Source organism: Ambystoma mexicanum, chromosome 2p, assembly GCF_040938575.1.
Source record: "Ambystoma mexicanum isolate Mex_15411 chromosome 2p, UKY_AmexF1_1, whole genome shotgun sequence".
Classification (NCBI taxonomy): domain Eukaryota; kingdom Metazoa; phylum Chordata; class Amphibia; order Caudata; family Ambystomatidae; genus Ambystoma; species Ambystoma mexicanum.
In genome coordinates this window covers 310768272-310783728 of record NC_090923.1, presented here as the reverse complement: position 1 = coordinate 310783728, position 15457 = coordinate 310768272, and the positions used below count along the sequence as shown (strand labels likewise).

Here is a 15457-nt window from a genome sequence, read left to right as displayed (position 1 = left end):
CCTGTGGGGCCAGAGAAACCAGCAGCAGAGATGCCATTCTCCCAGAACGGTAAACAAGAGAGGGCCAGTAAACACTAGAGTAAGAGAGAGAGTGGAAGAAGAGGAGGGTACCGCAGTGCTATTGTAATAATAACAATAGTTGATGGTGCAAAAAAAACAACATTGAAATGAGAACATTGGAATGTGATAAATTCTTTGGTTGTCTTCCTCCATGTTTAACAGAATTTTGATTACATTATTCAGTGGCCTCTCCTTTCTTATTCACAGTCCTCTTTACAGTTTTGGCTATTAGTCGGCATTTAAGCGTGACCTTTGAGCTGAAATATTGCATTGGAGTACAGCTAGGAGGGTGATGAAGTGTGGAGGGACACACAGTCTGTGGGTGTTGCTTGGTTATTTACCTACCCATTGAGTTCCTATACCCTTGCTAATCCCCATGCCATTTCCACCCACTACTGGACCCTCCCTGCTCAAAACACATGCTTCTGGGGTCTCTTTAAATTAGATCTATCAAGCTGTAACTTCAAACGTTGGCCTGCCAGTGTTATTTCTAAGTAGTCTGATGAGCGTTAATGGCTTAGTTGAAGCAGCAAATTACCATCCTTCCGTATCATCCAGCCACCTCTGTGCCCTCTGTGATCGTGATGATGGTCTTCACTTTCTTGTTCTAAGAAAATGAAAACATTAGCGATAAACAAAGATGGCCACAAAACCATAGTTCATTTAAGATATTTTTAAATCGTCTCATTCTTTTAAGTAAAGCATGTCTGAAAGTATATCATTTATGAAGGGATGCATAGAAAATGTCTTGTTAGACCTAGAAGTGTTTTCAAATGTGTGTATACTGGTCAAAGGGTCTGATTTACAAAGCATTTTTTTAATGAGATTGCTCCATTGTAACACACTTTTGTAACTCAGGGCCAATGTGTTCCGGCATTAAACTGCTGAAAAACGGATCAGAATTTCCCCATGTGACCCATACCCCGGAATCTTGTTAGTGGGATTGCTTCCTCCAATCAAACTACATAAACCAATGGGGGTCATTTGGAGTAAGCTGGTCTGGAAAGAATGCCGTTAAAACGTCCGGGTCCATCTCCTCAGGCATTCTTTCCAGACCGGCTCACTCCGACTCTGCCGGGAGAGGCAGTGAACGACCGGCAGGCCCGACCTGCCTTGAGTTCAGGCCCCTACCGGCAGAGTATCACTGAAGCACCAGCATCATTAGCAACGGTGCCGGTGCTTCAGTAGTTCCCATATAGGACTCCATGGAATGGGAAGTTACCGCCGTTGCCGGTGTTTGTAATATCCAGGTAACACCAGGCTATCGGGTGCTGATAACGGTAAGAGGAGTTTGCCGGTCACCTGAACTCCTAATGAGTGTCAATGTCATTTTGTTGTGGTCAAGGAACCGAGATGTAGGCACAGTTCTCCCTCACCATAGATGGGGTGCACACAGGAGATCTTCCCACCTCTCTGCGCTCATCAGCACAGGATGGACAGGCCAGGAGCGAGGCTAAAGAAATGAGGCTTGGATGGAAGGGGCTATGGAAGTGGGAGAGTTGCACTGCTGAAGACCACAGATGCTGGCGGAACATGTGGACCTAGGAATGATGCAATAGAGGGGCCAATCAGGGATCTTGCTGATCTGGCCGATTTTAACAATTTGTTTTAAAAAGCTATACAGAGGTTGTGCTGTAAAGGGATTAGACAGAGCATCTTCAAAAGAAAAATGTTTTTTACCGGGAGACACATGGTTGCATTTTACTTACTGGATGAGACATAAAAAAAGGTGACCAATGAATTTCCAAACCCAACACATGAATTGATGAAATCTGTCACTTATGGGAATAAAAGAGGATGTATTTGCATTTCTGAAGTTCAAAGTCGCAAGAGATTTGGGAAAGTATGAGGTTGTGGCTGGAGCAGTTCAGAACACTAGTGTTCAGAGGAAATAAGCGCCGGGGGGTATTGTCTTGAGGGAAGATTCTTGATGAGGGTTGAAGTTTTGCTTTGGATATCCAGCTATTGGTCATCCAAGATATGATAGCATCTAAGCAGCCTTGCAAAGCTTGAGAAAGAGAGGAAATGAGTGAATGTAAAGCTGGGCATCATCAGCACGTGACTGGGAAGAACCTGCCTTTTATTTCATAGGAAGGGGCATAGGTCAAGATTAAAACGAAAACGTAAAGTGGAAGGATGTGCTGGGAAACACCACAGAAGGGTTTAGATGTGGTGAACTTAAAAGTGCCGAAATGCACTTGTCGAGAGCAGTTGGATGAGAAATACTTCAACCAGTTAAAGGCAGAGGTAGAGAGTTGACCCATATAAGGTGCTATGGAGGTCATTACGACCCAGGCGGTAAGTACACCAACTTTACCACCATGGTGTAAACTATGTTTACACCATGGTGGATGGCGGATTTACCGCCCCATTCCAAGGTGAGTGGGGCGGTAAATCCCAATTTCCCATTTACCCTTCCCCATTCCCATTTTTGCCCCATAGGGCATAATGGGAGTGGGGAAGGCGCTAATTACGGCATCATAAACTACGGTGCCATAATTAGCACCAAGGCGGTTTAGCGCCATGGATTTTAACGCCTGCTAAAATCAGCCGTTAAAATTGGAATCAGGCGTTAAGGGTCAACGGCGGCGTTAACCCTTACCGCCTGGGTCGTAATGACCTCCTATGTCTTCAGTGTGCAGTTCTCTATCTGCATGAGTTTCATGCCACTTCATGAATGTCACCACACCCAGAAGGCAGCTTTCCTCTGTTCACCCAGAATGTCTGAATGCGGTCAACTGTTCACTGCACTGGCACTGTTCTTTGGAGGGCGTCCCCCAGAAATCCGGGGGACTAGTCCTGCTCCAAAGACTCCATGCTGCCTTTTATTCCTGGGACCCTGCCTCTGATCCCTAATCTACTACCGAATAGATTAATTCGGAGGAAGCCGTAGCCAGCCCAATTCCAGCCTTACTGACACGGGCTTCCGCTCCACCCCAGAACCCAATGCACACATTAGTCGTGTATGGCTGCATCATGCTCCGGCCATGTCTGGCTTGCTCCTCTGCAAGGCCACCTCCCATCTGTATGTGGCCTCTACTGTGCGGCATTTCCTCTGTGCAAGGTCTGGAAAAGGCCACAGAGAGGTGGTGATCGTGTAGATCCGCAGCAAACGCTGCCTGAGAGGTCGAATTAGCAGACGAGGTTCATCAAACCATCATTTGCCGCTTGTCAAAGTTCACCGGAATAGAGAGTAGCGCAACGTCCATCCAATTGCCGGAGAAGAAGAGCGAGTGGTGGCATTAGAGTTAGAGTGACAAGGCGTGCTTTAGAGCTGGGGAGAGGCAGAAGGCTTCTATGATTGGAGTAGGATGACTTCGGGTGTTCTGTAGATAACCATAGGAGGGGCATGAGCGGATAGACTTCATTGGATGTGGTCAGGGAAAGGGCCTTTCTTGAAAGAGCCGTTAGAAATGTTCGAGACAATTGGGGGAAACGGGTTGAAGAAATGTTGCAGAGCAAGGTAGGGAAGAGGTTGTAGAAAGTCTTAACAACGGACCATGGAATGAGGCTAGTGACAGTTTTAGAAATAGGAGTGCAATTAGAGTAACGTCACGAGCAACACGTTAAACGAGTCTGGGTGCGACCTTCGGTGTGTCAGTTTCTGCGACTGCATTCCTTACATCTAGAATTCTCTGGTCAGAAAATGACAACATTGTTGCACACACACTGATGATGAAGCTTTAGATCCCAAGGCAGGCGGGGTGGCTAGTTCTTGAACTGGTCATATTAGCTATTTTTTGCCTTTGCCCTGACAGTGATTTTTTTTGCCATTAGAAGGGCTGAAATAAAATTGTATTGGGATACATTTTTCAGTTTGGGCCATTAGGTGTCACTTGCGACACTTAAGCCTAAACTTTTTCATCCAAGTACAGATAGGGAGAAATGGCATATGAGTGGTGACAGACAGCTTTTTGGTGTTGTTTGGTTATTTGCCTACCCTGCCAATGCCCATGCTAATCCTATTGCCATACCCACGCTTCCCTGCCTTTCCCTGCCCAAAACACATCCGGCTGGGAACGCTGAGCTCCCTTTAATCAAGCCTTGCCATCAAACTTTGCACTCGAAAGTGTCTTGCAGTGTTTGTTGCAAAGCAGTCTTCTGCGAGTTAATGACTAAGGCCTTGATTAACATAGAATTTTCCAATGGGTCCTTGCCATTCTAAAACGCTTCTGTGAATTAGGCCCTTAATTGGAGTTGTAAACCTGCTACTGGTGTAATTAAAATATGTCTTAACCAGGTTGCCTTCAGCCACTCGATGTTTAGGCATGTCCTTCATTGAAGTCCTGATAAAAATAAGCATTGGCAAAGTCAAGAGTTTTGGGTTGTGTATAAGTATTAGGCATTTTCCAGGCAATGCTATTAGATGCCCAGGTACTCACATCATTTCGCACCTGCTATCATCAATGGCCAGTTAATACCACTAAGGCAGTACCTGGCAAGTTCTTATCCCATGCCTACACAAACCGCTGGCATTGCCAATGCTGCTTCTCAACTATAATGGATCTGTAGTCCCTTTGCCATTTGGAATTTAATGTTTTAGATTTAAAAATGTTGCCTCTTGTATGAACCTAGTAGACTTTCAGTCTTTGGCTTTTCTTTTCTTCCCACAAGTTTGGGAGTCAGATAGAAGAGTCATGAGCATTTTATCCAGGGATGGGAGAGGTGGGAGTTAAAATGGGTTGGGCCAGGTGAGAGTGAAGAAAAGGGCGAGACCACAGGATTGATCGACCCAGCAGTTATGTTTTGATAGAGTGGAAGAGTTGGGTATCTATGCGTACGTGAAGTGAAATGGGAGGGTACCAGACGGTGGAATGACCAGTAAGCAGAGGAACAGTGAGGCACTAACCCCAAGAGTAGTGCTTCAGTAAAGCTCTTTTTAGACCTTTTAATTCAGTAAAAAAAACACTACAAAACTTCTAAAAAGGAGGAGCCAGAAAGTCCTATACTTTCAAAGACTGACTGGTCTTTAAAAAATACTTCCAATTGTGGCGACAGAGAGTATGTTTTAATATGCTGATAGCATTTATATGTTCGTGGAACGTCACCCAGGGTCAGACCTTCCACTGTCCGTCGCTGGACTGTTCTATTTCTAAAAAGGCAATAACCACTTGGTCTCCATTTTTTTTCTGAATCACAAGGCCAGAGAATTCTACCCATCTTATTTTTGTATGCCTTCTAGATGCAATCACTTGTACATTTTTAGGTTTGTAGTTGTAGGACTGAACCAAACATCACAAGATCATATGTAGGGAATGCCCCTTGCTGTGCACGGCCCTGTGATAGAGGGAGCAAGGCTGAGAGTATAGCACCTAGGCATGAAGCGTGTAGAGCAGGGGTTGTCTGGGAAATCTGAACACAATTGCCAGAGTCTCTTAAAACAAGGTGGTGTTCAGTGGAGGGCTGTAAGCAAGGCATGGTATCAACAGTAAGACAGACAAGTGACCACAGTTCAAGGGTGTTTATTGAACTTCAAAAAGGGTTTGAAAAATGCCTATCTAATACTAAATCTACAGGAGGGGAGCAAGCTACGACCATCAAATAATAATAACACGGTCCTCTTAGTGTGTTGTCAAAATAAAGGGGCCTACACTAAAACCTATTGCCAATCCTTACCTCTAAATAATAATTGTGTGGGAAACAACGTTACGAAAAAGAAAAAAGTGTTCACAAAATGTGTCAGGAAGTACAGGCCGTTGGCCTCCTTTCCCAATGTTTTCAGCACGGGAAAAGGTGGTACACTCTATCTTAGCACAGTCTCTGGCTTACCCAGCATGAGGATCCAGTTCCTACATTAGCATAAGGGCGTCCGGGCCCAAGTCTCTTTGTGCCTTTCAAAGTCTCTTCATTCAGAGGGCCTGATGCAACAAAGAAAATATGTTCTTTTCCTCTTTCAGATTATCACAAGTACACAAATTCTTAGTAGCTTCGTTATTTTTCTGGGATCCCCCTCAGCCGGGCTCAGATTCTTTCAACTCAATGGTCGTACATTTTTTATGTATCTAATTCATTGTAGGGTATTCTTTTTCAGGTGACTCACGGTTCACCCCGGATCCCCCTCAGTCTAGCTCAGATCTCGGATCCTCCTCGGTCGGCTCAGATCCCCATCAGTCAGGCTCAGATCTCAGATCCCCCTCAGTCAGGCTCACATCTCAGATCCCCCTCAGTCAGGCTCAGATTCCTTTTAACGCACACTTCATAACTTTACACAAACGCTTTAACCAAAAGCATTTAGCTGATCACCCTCTGCTGGGCTCGGACCAATTTCATATATGATTTCATCAACTATCGAAGATTTTCAAATGTGCACATGTTTTTTTGCTTGACCCGTTGCAGGACCACTTCGATTTCACAATTCTTTATCACTCTTCACATTTGCCGCCTTTCAGGTGGATACCTAACAGACTTTCGAACAAGCACCCTTGTGGTATCGGACCACTCTGTCTACAGTATTATACGTTGTCTTCAAAGTTCAATCACTCATCTGCTGAATAATTGTGTTCACGTTGCTTGCAACATATGCTTCATACACTGTTCTCTTCTGTTTTCATTATACAGTGTTGCCGCTTGCAACCTTGGCTTTAACACAGATCAGTCTGGTATCAGTGTCTCCAACTCATCGGCTGTGCTGACTTCACTGGCACTGCTTTGTTGTAGGAGCCAAGGACAGTACCATGGCAGCAATCGAATCTCCCTGCCTTGACTATCGACGCGGGTGAGCCCGGGTACCTCTCACACACAATGCAGCATTCTTCAGCCTTGATTCCTGGTCTTACGTTTCCTGTTCTCGAAGGTTCGTGAAAGTGGCAGTCTTTCGTTGGAAAGGTCAAGGACACTTCCCTCCTTGCAATCCTTTTCAGTTTTGTCTTCTTTCATCTTGTATTAAGCTGCCATCTTGGAACCGCTGTTTCCTCGTGTACGTTGCCTTGCTCAGAGTGTGCTTACATGCTCCGCCTTTTATCTGTGTGGGGAAGTGTGAAGGACCATTGTATTGGGACATGTCAGGTATACGACTCAGGTGTTAGTCCATTTTCTCTCACAGTGAGCTGTCTGTGAGAAAGTATTCATGCTGGGAAAGGGGTTGGGGGAGAGCCTAACTGTCGTACCTGGTAGGATGGGGTAAAGGTATTACAGGGTAGGTGATACCGCGCCTCGCCATCTGGTGTCTCACTTTCCACTCCCTGAGGACCCCTCACCCAGGTGATTCTCCCGCACTGGTCCAGCCCCAGGAATTGGATCCAAAAGTGATGCAGAGTCCTGGCCACCTGGATGACAAATCCCCAGCACTAGCGGGTGAGACACCCTTAGGTTTCCCATAAGGGCACAATGCAATGCATTCACAGACAATCCTTCCTCAATAATGATTAAGCAGTCTGCAGTTCCTGTCTGCATTATCGGACCACTCTTTTAGAGCCTCTTCACTGCTTCCAAATACGGCAGAAACCGGTGGCGAGATTTGCAGCTGGACAGAGTAGAAAAAGCAAGACACCTTCCTCACGTGTAACCCACTGGTGAGATTGAATAGCTGAGAGCGCCACATTTAAATGGAGCGACTAAACATGAAATTCTTTAGGACTCTGTCCGACCCAAGAAAAGGTACAATCTTAAATAAGCAATGCGAGATTGCACGCCGTCAAACTGCTTGTCATCTTCAAATTTAGCCCATGGGCTTCTGGGAAAAATAGCTGGAGGTTGCAAGCTGCATTTATCTGCGACCAGGTATCCATAGAATAGTGACAGGAAAGTGTACCCTAGGCTTTCTATAAACAACTGGTAAATAATGAATCCCAGTGAGTACAGGGCCTCTGCCATTGCCTTTTTCATCTCCACTCCGAGGAGGCGAAAGAGTTTCTGACCCATACATGGTTAAATCTGTGATTGGTCAACTACCAGATTACATTTTTAGGACAAATGTTACTTCTGAAAGTTGTTCTATAGACTAGATTATCTGGAGTGCATAGAAGGCATCACTGCAGCAACACAGTGTGACATCACGCGTGTGTTATGTCAACACCAACTTTTTACATGCACAAATGGATCTACTCAACAGTAAAATGGGAGAAAAGGGTGCATAAGAGCTAGACAGGGGGCAATCAATGCAGGACTGGCGGATATCAATGCAGGACTGGCAGACATCAATGCAGGACATGGGGGGGCAATCAAAGCAGGACTGGCGGACATCAATGCAGGACATGGGGGGCAATCAAAGCAGGACTGGGGGGGCAGTCAAAGCAGGACTGGGGGGCAGTCAAAGCAGGATATGGGGGCCATCAAAGCAGGATATGGGGGCCATCAAAGCAGGATATGGGGGCCATCAAAGCAGGATATGGGGGCCATCAAAGCAGGATTGGGGGACAATCAAAGCAGGATTAGGGGACAATCAAAGCAGGATTAGGGGACAATCAAAGCAGGATTGGGGGACAATCAAAGCAGGAAAAGGGTATAGAGAGGGACAATGCATTTTAGTAGATGTATAGCTGAAATATTGCCAAACTAGCAATGAGGACCAGCCAAAATCGGTGACCGTTACCACCACTTGGTCTCACGGATTTACTGCAGGTTCGCAAGTGGTAGTAAGGTGGTGCAAGTCCCCATTTTTGTTGCCATAGGACTCCACAGGGACTTTGGTGGAATTACTGCGTGGGGTAATTCTGCCGATTCGTTGCGTTAAAGTGGAGGATTAAGCTTCAGCAGGATTCTGGAGGTAAATCCTCCACCTCAATGTCAAACTCTGGATTTGGAAGAGCGGTAAAAACTGACGTCATACCGTTACCACGTAACGGAATTACCACCACTTTATTACCATTCTGCAAAACTCTTAATGAGGCCCGATGTCTTGGTGAGGGTTGTAAAAGATGGAGGACTGCAACTGAGTCAGGCAGAAAAGAATCAGGAGGGGAACATTGGGACATGCCTGTGTCACTAGAGTGGCACCGAGGCATAAGCTAGAGCACGGGGATGGGGGCAGTGAAAGAGAAATCAGAGCGTGGAAATATGGGCAGAACTGTGTGTCCATGGGGGGCAGTTTATAGTCGATCTGCAGGCAAATCAATTTTAAGCGGATCTACATGGAAGAATTAACATAATGCATGTGAGTTTTAAACAATTGCACAAAGCAATTACCCAATGACTTTAAAAATGTGTGTAGGTGTAAAGATATATTCTGCAAGTTCTTGCAACTGAGTAAATTACTACTAAAGTTGGCTCCTTTGCTATTATTGCACTCTTGAAAGTAAAATGCATACAGTCATTTAGATTATCAAGGATTGATTGATACATTTTAATTAAATACTGCTTAAATATACAGTACCTGATAGTGTTACAGGCAGCTTTTTCTTCTTCCCTGTGCAAAGAACACAATTACATTTTACTTTTTCTGGATTTGTATGGTGATAACACGAATAATTGTGAGAAGTGTTACACGTGCATTTGTATTAAGTATTTGTATAATAGTATAACATGTATACATATTTAAAATGTGTTATAGGTTGTGAATGGTTGGGTCATTGAATGCATCGAAGTGATCCGACCCATTTTTCCCTGGCATGGTACAATTTTGGAGGTGGTGGGAGCCCGGAAGCACAGGAGGACCTCCAACGGGGTTTAGTGCTGGTTGTGGTGGAAACCCAATGTGTAAGTGTTCATCTCTAATGCTGAGGCTGCTTCCCAAGAGAGCACTCCATCTCCTCCAGGATGCCAGAGAGGATGACCCGATAAGTCACGGCCTCCATGGCCACTCATCTGTTGACTCTGGAGAGTAGTTACTGTTGCCACAGACTCCCACCAACCTCTGCTGCAGAGTTTCCGCTCATATTCCATTGCCCACACCTGTCCAACACAGGCTGAGCTTGCTAATAAGGGGGAATGCCCCCAGCAGTCCCTGGATTGGTCCATCCCCCCTGTAGGTGGTCATTTAGATCCATGAGGTGAAAGGCCTATACCAGCAGCGCATTCCGGTCAACCACCATCATCATTACCTGTGGCTCCAAAACATTCCAATGGGATAATCCTGGGAGTCCTTCCCCCTCTACATAGTAGTGTGCAGCTGTGCCTGCGGCACACCGCCCCTACAACCATTCCCATTGGCACATCTTCCCATGGCTGTAGGAGGATGAGGACCGGGTGGATGGGACCCTCCTGGCAGAGGACTTCCTTGAGGCTACCCTGCTGCATTTAACCCCCTGGCCACCTCCAGTTGCAGCTGTGAGGACATCAGCTGCGGCAGATCCAGTGTTGAAGATGGCGGTGGCAGTAGACGTAACTGTGGAGCAGGCGGAGGTTGCGTTTTCTTTCTGATGTATTGTAATACATTGTTTCTATGCGCTATGTTGCTATATTTCTTTTATGGAGGCTTGTATCTTCCAGAGAAAGATATTACAATCCTGGGATTGCGGTTGTTTCCAAGCTGCTGCAGTTGATGGCAGTGGTGGTAGACGCAGTGTGGGTGAAGTTGGAGGTGCAGGATTTCCTTTCCTTTAGGGCTTAAAGTGTGTGCCCCATTCGGGGCTCCTGTCACATGAGCTGGTCATGGCAGAAACAGCCATTCCTGGGCATGGCAGAAACTGGTGGAATGCAGGTGGCAGGCAGATTTTGGCTGCAAATACATTGTTTCTGAGTGTGCCTTACACAAATGCCATATACAGGCCTCTCAGTCACATGTGGTGTGCCCCTCAAATAATAATAGTCTGAGACTGACATATGTAATCGAGATAAATTAGGCACATTTGTTGTGCACCTTTTGATGGGCAGGATTCCCATCTTTTCTCAGATTTGAACACTGGTCAAGCTTTCTCACAAACCTCAATCACTACCTCCGGGCCACTTTGCTTGCGCCTTACAAATAAGCTAAAGTAAGTAAAAGTGGGAATTTAAATGGAATTACCACACAACTCGCGTTGTGGCCCATTTTATGATAGGAAAAGACATTCTATGATTGACAACACTTGCTTAGAATTGGCCTTGAAATGAATTTTAAAGTACGTTGTCTTAACCATTAGCAGCTGCACAAATACATGTCTGTGTTTCAATAAATAATGAGATAATATTTGGTAGAATTCCTAATATATTCTGCCAAATAACAGGGAAATCTATACTCACCGCGTTGAACAAGCTCCCTGTGCGTGTCTACACAGTAAAAAAACAACAAAAAACAGAAATAAAAGGGGAAATAATCCTTAGATTAGTGAATAGGTTCATTTGGTATTTTTCAGTGATAAAGCTCTCAGTATGCCAGAACACAAAACAGGCCCTTCTGAGAAAGTTTATGCTACTTTTCAATTTAACCTCCTTCTAAAATATGGGGGCCACAGGAAAGATTCACTGGATTTCGTTTCTAGAGCCACGTTACCATGAGCACAAACAGAGATGCAAATGCACTGTAATTTGCAGGTACTTCCAAACAAAACATGTGCATTAGTACAAGCAAGACAACGCAAAACAACCTGAAGTCTAAGAAAGGAGTTTTATTGTATTTGGAGATTTTCAGCATGCAGTTAAGGAAAAAACAGTGAAAAGATGTATTTAGCCCCCACACTGTGGCACACTAACCGCTAGCACATTATTGCTATTTTTTAATGCTTTAGTGCATCATTACCAGTCCGGCGGTAGTGATAAAAAGAGGCAGTGATATATTTACCACATTTTTAACCGATCCGCCTGATTATTTTAATTGAATTGGATATTTGTAAGATGCCTATACAACAAATGGTGTTTCAAGGTGCCACAAGACAAAAAAGGTGAGAGGGGTGTTGTGGCCTAGCGCCTAGCTTTGCTCTACCACCTAGTTTGCACCCGGCAGAATGAGCTGTGTGTGTGTGTGTAATAGTGGTGGAGCTTAGAGTGTTGATGTGAGGCTGGAACCTAGAGAGGATGACGGTTCCAGGGATGACCGTTGGAGAGAGGTGGAGAGAGAGCCAGAGGAGGTAAAGCACATTACCTGCTCTCCAGTCTTACCTTCATACTTTAACTGTAACAATAAAGTAACTTACCTTTTCTACATGCCCGGCTCTGGTGTGGTTCCTGTGTGTCCTGCCTGAAGTTAATGCCACACCAAGATACATCAAGGGGGGAACAAGGGCGAAAGATAACGACATTTCTACTAGGCCTTGTGACATTTGGCTCGTGCAAGTGCAGTAACAAGAAGTACGAGGGAGAGGGGGGAGAGGGTGCTAAATGGAGGCCTGGAGGGCAAGCGCCATGGATTGCATCAGGTGCAGGAGTGAGGGGCAATATGCTAAGTGCAAAGAGCGGTGAGGACTGGGCGGCGGGACGGGTACCCTGTAGAACTCGGAGGGAATCAAGCAGCCAGTCATTGTGGCAGACGGGTGTTGGGAGGGGAGGGGGAGAGGGAAGGAAGGAGAGAAAATGAGGGTCTTCAGGTTCCATAACTTAAGGAGATTACGTTTTTGCATTATTGAAAGACGTGTACATGGCCTTTTTGGCGAATGGTCTACTACCGACTACCACTAGACATGCTATGATTTCAATATTCCTAAAAAAAAGGGAAAGATGATACGCTTGCTGCGAGCTATAGGCTGATTAGTCTCATTAATACAGACAATAACATCCTGGCAAAGGTTTTAGCAATTAGGCTGGAAGGTATCCTCCCTACTTTGATCTACGAAAATCAATCGGGTTTCGTGAAAGGAATGAAAACATCTTCAACATCTTCTAACATTAGAAGGATTTGCCATACGATTTCAAAGGCAACAGATCCATTGGATAATGCTGCAGTGTTTTCCTTAGATGCAGAAAAAGCATTTGCTCGAGTAGATTGAGACTGCCTCTTTTCAGTCCTTCAAAAAATGGATTTTGGTGAGACATTCAGGTCTTGGATTAGATTACTTTACACAGAACCAACAGCTGACGTCAATACAAACCGCTTACGTTCAGATCCGTTCAAGTTATAAAGAGGGACGAGGCAAGGATGTCCACTATCCCCACTGCTGTTTGTTATTGCGATCAAACCCCTAGCTGCTGTAATTAGAGATCACCCAAATATAACAGGGTTGTCATGCTGGTGGATCCAACAAAAATTGTGGCTATTTGCAGATGACTTGCTACTAGTACTCAGGGAATTGGGTCAGTCTTGGCCCGCTCTCACGGACATTTTGGCATTGTTTCACAAGTCCTCAGGATACAAAATAAATTGGACAAAATCGGAGGTTTTACCCTTGGTACCATGCTGTAGTAAACGGTTTATAACCGATCTAGGATTTAGATGGTGCCCAGATAAAATGAAGTATCTAGGGATCTGGATTACTCTAAAAGTCAGTGATCTGGTGAAGATAAACATGGATGCGGTTTGTTCAAACTTTAAAAATGATTTGGAGCGCTGGGGTCTTTTAAATCTTTCATTATGGGGTAAAGTTAATGCTTTAAAAATGGTGTCGACCCCTAAAATCAACTATGTCCCAAGTATGATTCCGCTAAATGTTGATACAAAATTTTGGAATGAGTTGGATAGGCTTATCCAAGGCTTCTTGTGGGATGGGAAACCCCCTAGATTAAAGTTGTGGAAATTGCAATTACCTTTGGATAAAGGTGGAATGGGGGTGCCGAACTTTAAGGCGTATCAGCTTGCCTACATTTGTGACTTTATGGTTAAATTCCTAGCACCGTCACCTGATCAGTGGGTTGTGGCAGAGACGAGCTATAATGGTCCTCTAACACCGAGGGCGATGTTGACTACAGAATCTAGAACGAAATGTGTGAAAGATCCATTGACTGTTTGTCTGAGCAACTCATGGGAAAAATTGATTAGATTACTGAATGCGAATACATGTAAAGATCCTGGGGCATCGATATGGATGAATCCTTCCATTAAATTGGAGAACAAAACTTTATTTTGGCCGGAATGGTTTTTTGGGGGAGTTAATTGGATTGAAGATCTCTTTAAGGAGGAAAAATGGTTGAATGTAAGAGAAATACAACAACAATATAGTATTGAAAATTTCAGGGCCTCAGATTACATGAAAATAAAAAATGCTATTGGAGAGATTGATGTGAAGGCCAGAATTAATCTGAATATGCTCACAAGAGAGCCAAAGGAAGGGGAGGGTGGTCTAGCAAGTTGTGTGTACAAGCTAATTGTGAACGAATATAAAGGAAATGACTTGAGAGATGAATGGAGTCTCAGAATTGGATCTGAAATTACTGTGGAATCATGGACAAGAATGTGTGAAAATGTTAAACGATGTTCCTTGGGATTGACTGAGAGGACGAGACAAATTAAGATCCTAAATCGGGTTTACTGGACCCCCGAAAGGTTATGGAAGAGGTCAGGAAGATGATCCAGGTTGTTGGAATTGTGTTCATGAGAGCGGTACATTGGAACATATGTTGTGGGATAGCAGGAAGGTGCGAGAATTTTGGACAGAGTTAGGGGAGATCTTCGAGAAGGTTTTAAATGAGAGGATTGAGCTTGATTTTCAAAAACTGGTCTTGGGTTGTGATGATAACTTTTTAGATCTTACACAATGCCAGAAAAAATGGTTATATAGAGGTGCCATGATTGGAAAAAAAAATCATTTTCAGGAATTGGAAAACTGCTACTAACTTACACAAAGATGTTTGGTTTCATGAAATGTATAGTCTGGCTGATGTGGAAAAGTTTTTGTAAAAAAGACAAGACAAGAATATGCTATTTAATAAGATATGGGGGAGATTTCTTTCAATATATTGGTGGACTCCATTTTTTCAGTGATTTGTGATCTTGTATATAGTTTATTATTATAATACCTTGATATTTTTTTATGTTTTTTGCATTTACCGTTTTACAATAACACATGAATACCCCGAACTGCGGGCTATACAACCTGCGCCATCAAACTTTCCCCATTCCCCCCCTGCCGCCCCAGACCTCCCTCTTCCCGCCGCACCCATTGCAGTCTTTTTACACCTCTGTACATTGTGTTGGTGTTGGGTCCTAGTCCGCCTGGTTAGCTGTTTGTGTTGGCTCAGGCGATGGTGAGGAGGAGTCAGCTTTGGAAAGCAAATATGATACATAAGGACCCCATATGTCCGGAGGCCTCATGTGCAAAGGCAGTGTTCTTATGAATTCTGCTTTCACCTCTTGGCAGTAAAGGATGTCTTTCCGCCAGTTTGTTAGTGTGGGGACTGGGCCCCGTCCCCATGCCATAGCTATTCTTCTGCGTGCCAGTACCAATAGTACGTTTGCCAGTTTCCTTGTTGGCGGTGCCAGGTTTTTTGTCATCCCCAGTAATGCTGCCATTGGAACAGGTCTCAACTCCTCACCTATTATTGCTTCAGTTTCGCAGAGCACACCTGTCCAGAATTGGGCCACCGCCGGGCAGCTCCAAGCGAAGATGTAAGAAATCAGCCGCCGGCGTGCCGCACCTGTCGCATGTAGAGTTTAGCTCTGGGTGGTGCCTATTTT

At 44.7% G+C, this 15457-nt stretch overlaps 1 protein-coding gene across 3 annotated transcripts in view; it reads right to left on the bottom strand.

Annotated features, from left to right (window-relative positions):
• Window positions 1-15457, bottom strand: part of TMEM40 (transmembrane protein 40) — a 413366-nt gene that overhangs the window by 108169 nt on the left and 289740 nt on the right. For all 3 annotated transcript variants that reach the window (XM_069643616.1, XM_069643619.1, XM_069643617.1), the window contains 3 exons: window positions 11158-11184; window positions 9371-9403; window positions 599-667 (listed from right to left, as the gene is read on the bottom strand). In XM_069643616.1, the coding sequence (XP_069499717.1) occupies window positions 599-667; window positions 9371-9403; window positions 11158-11184 (129 nt within the window). The remainder of the gene's footprint in view (window positions 1-598; window positions 668-9370; window positions 9404-11157; window positions 11185-15457) is intronic.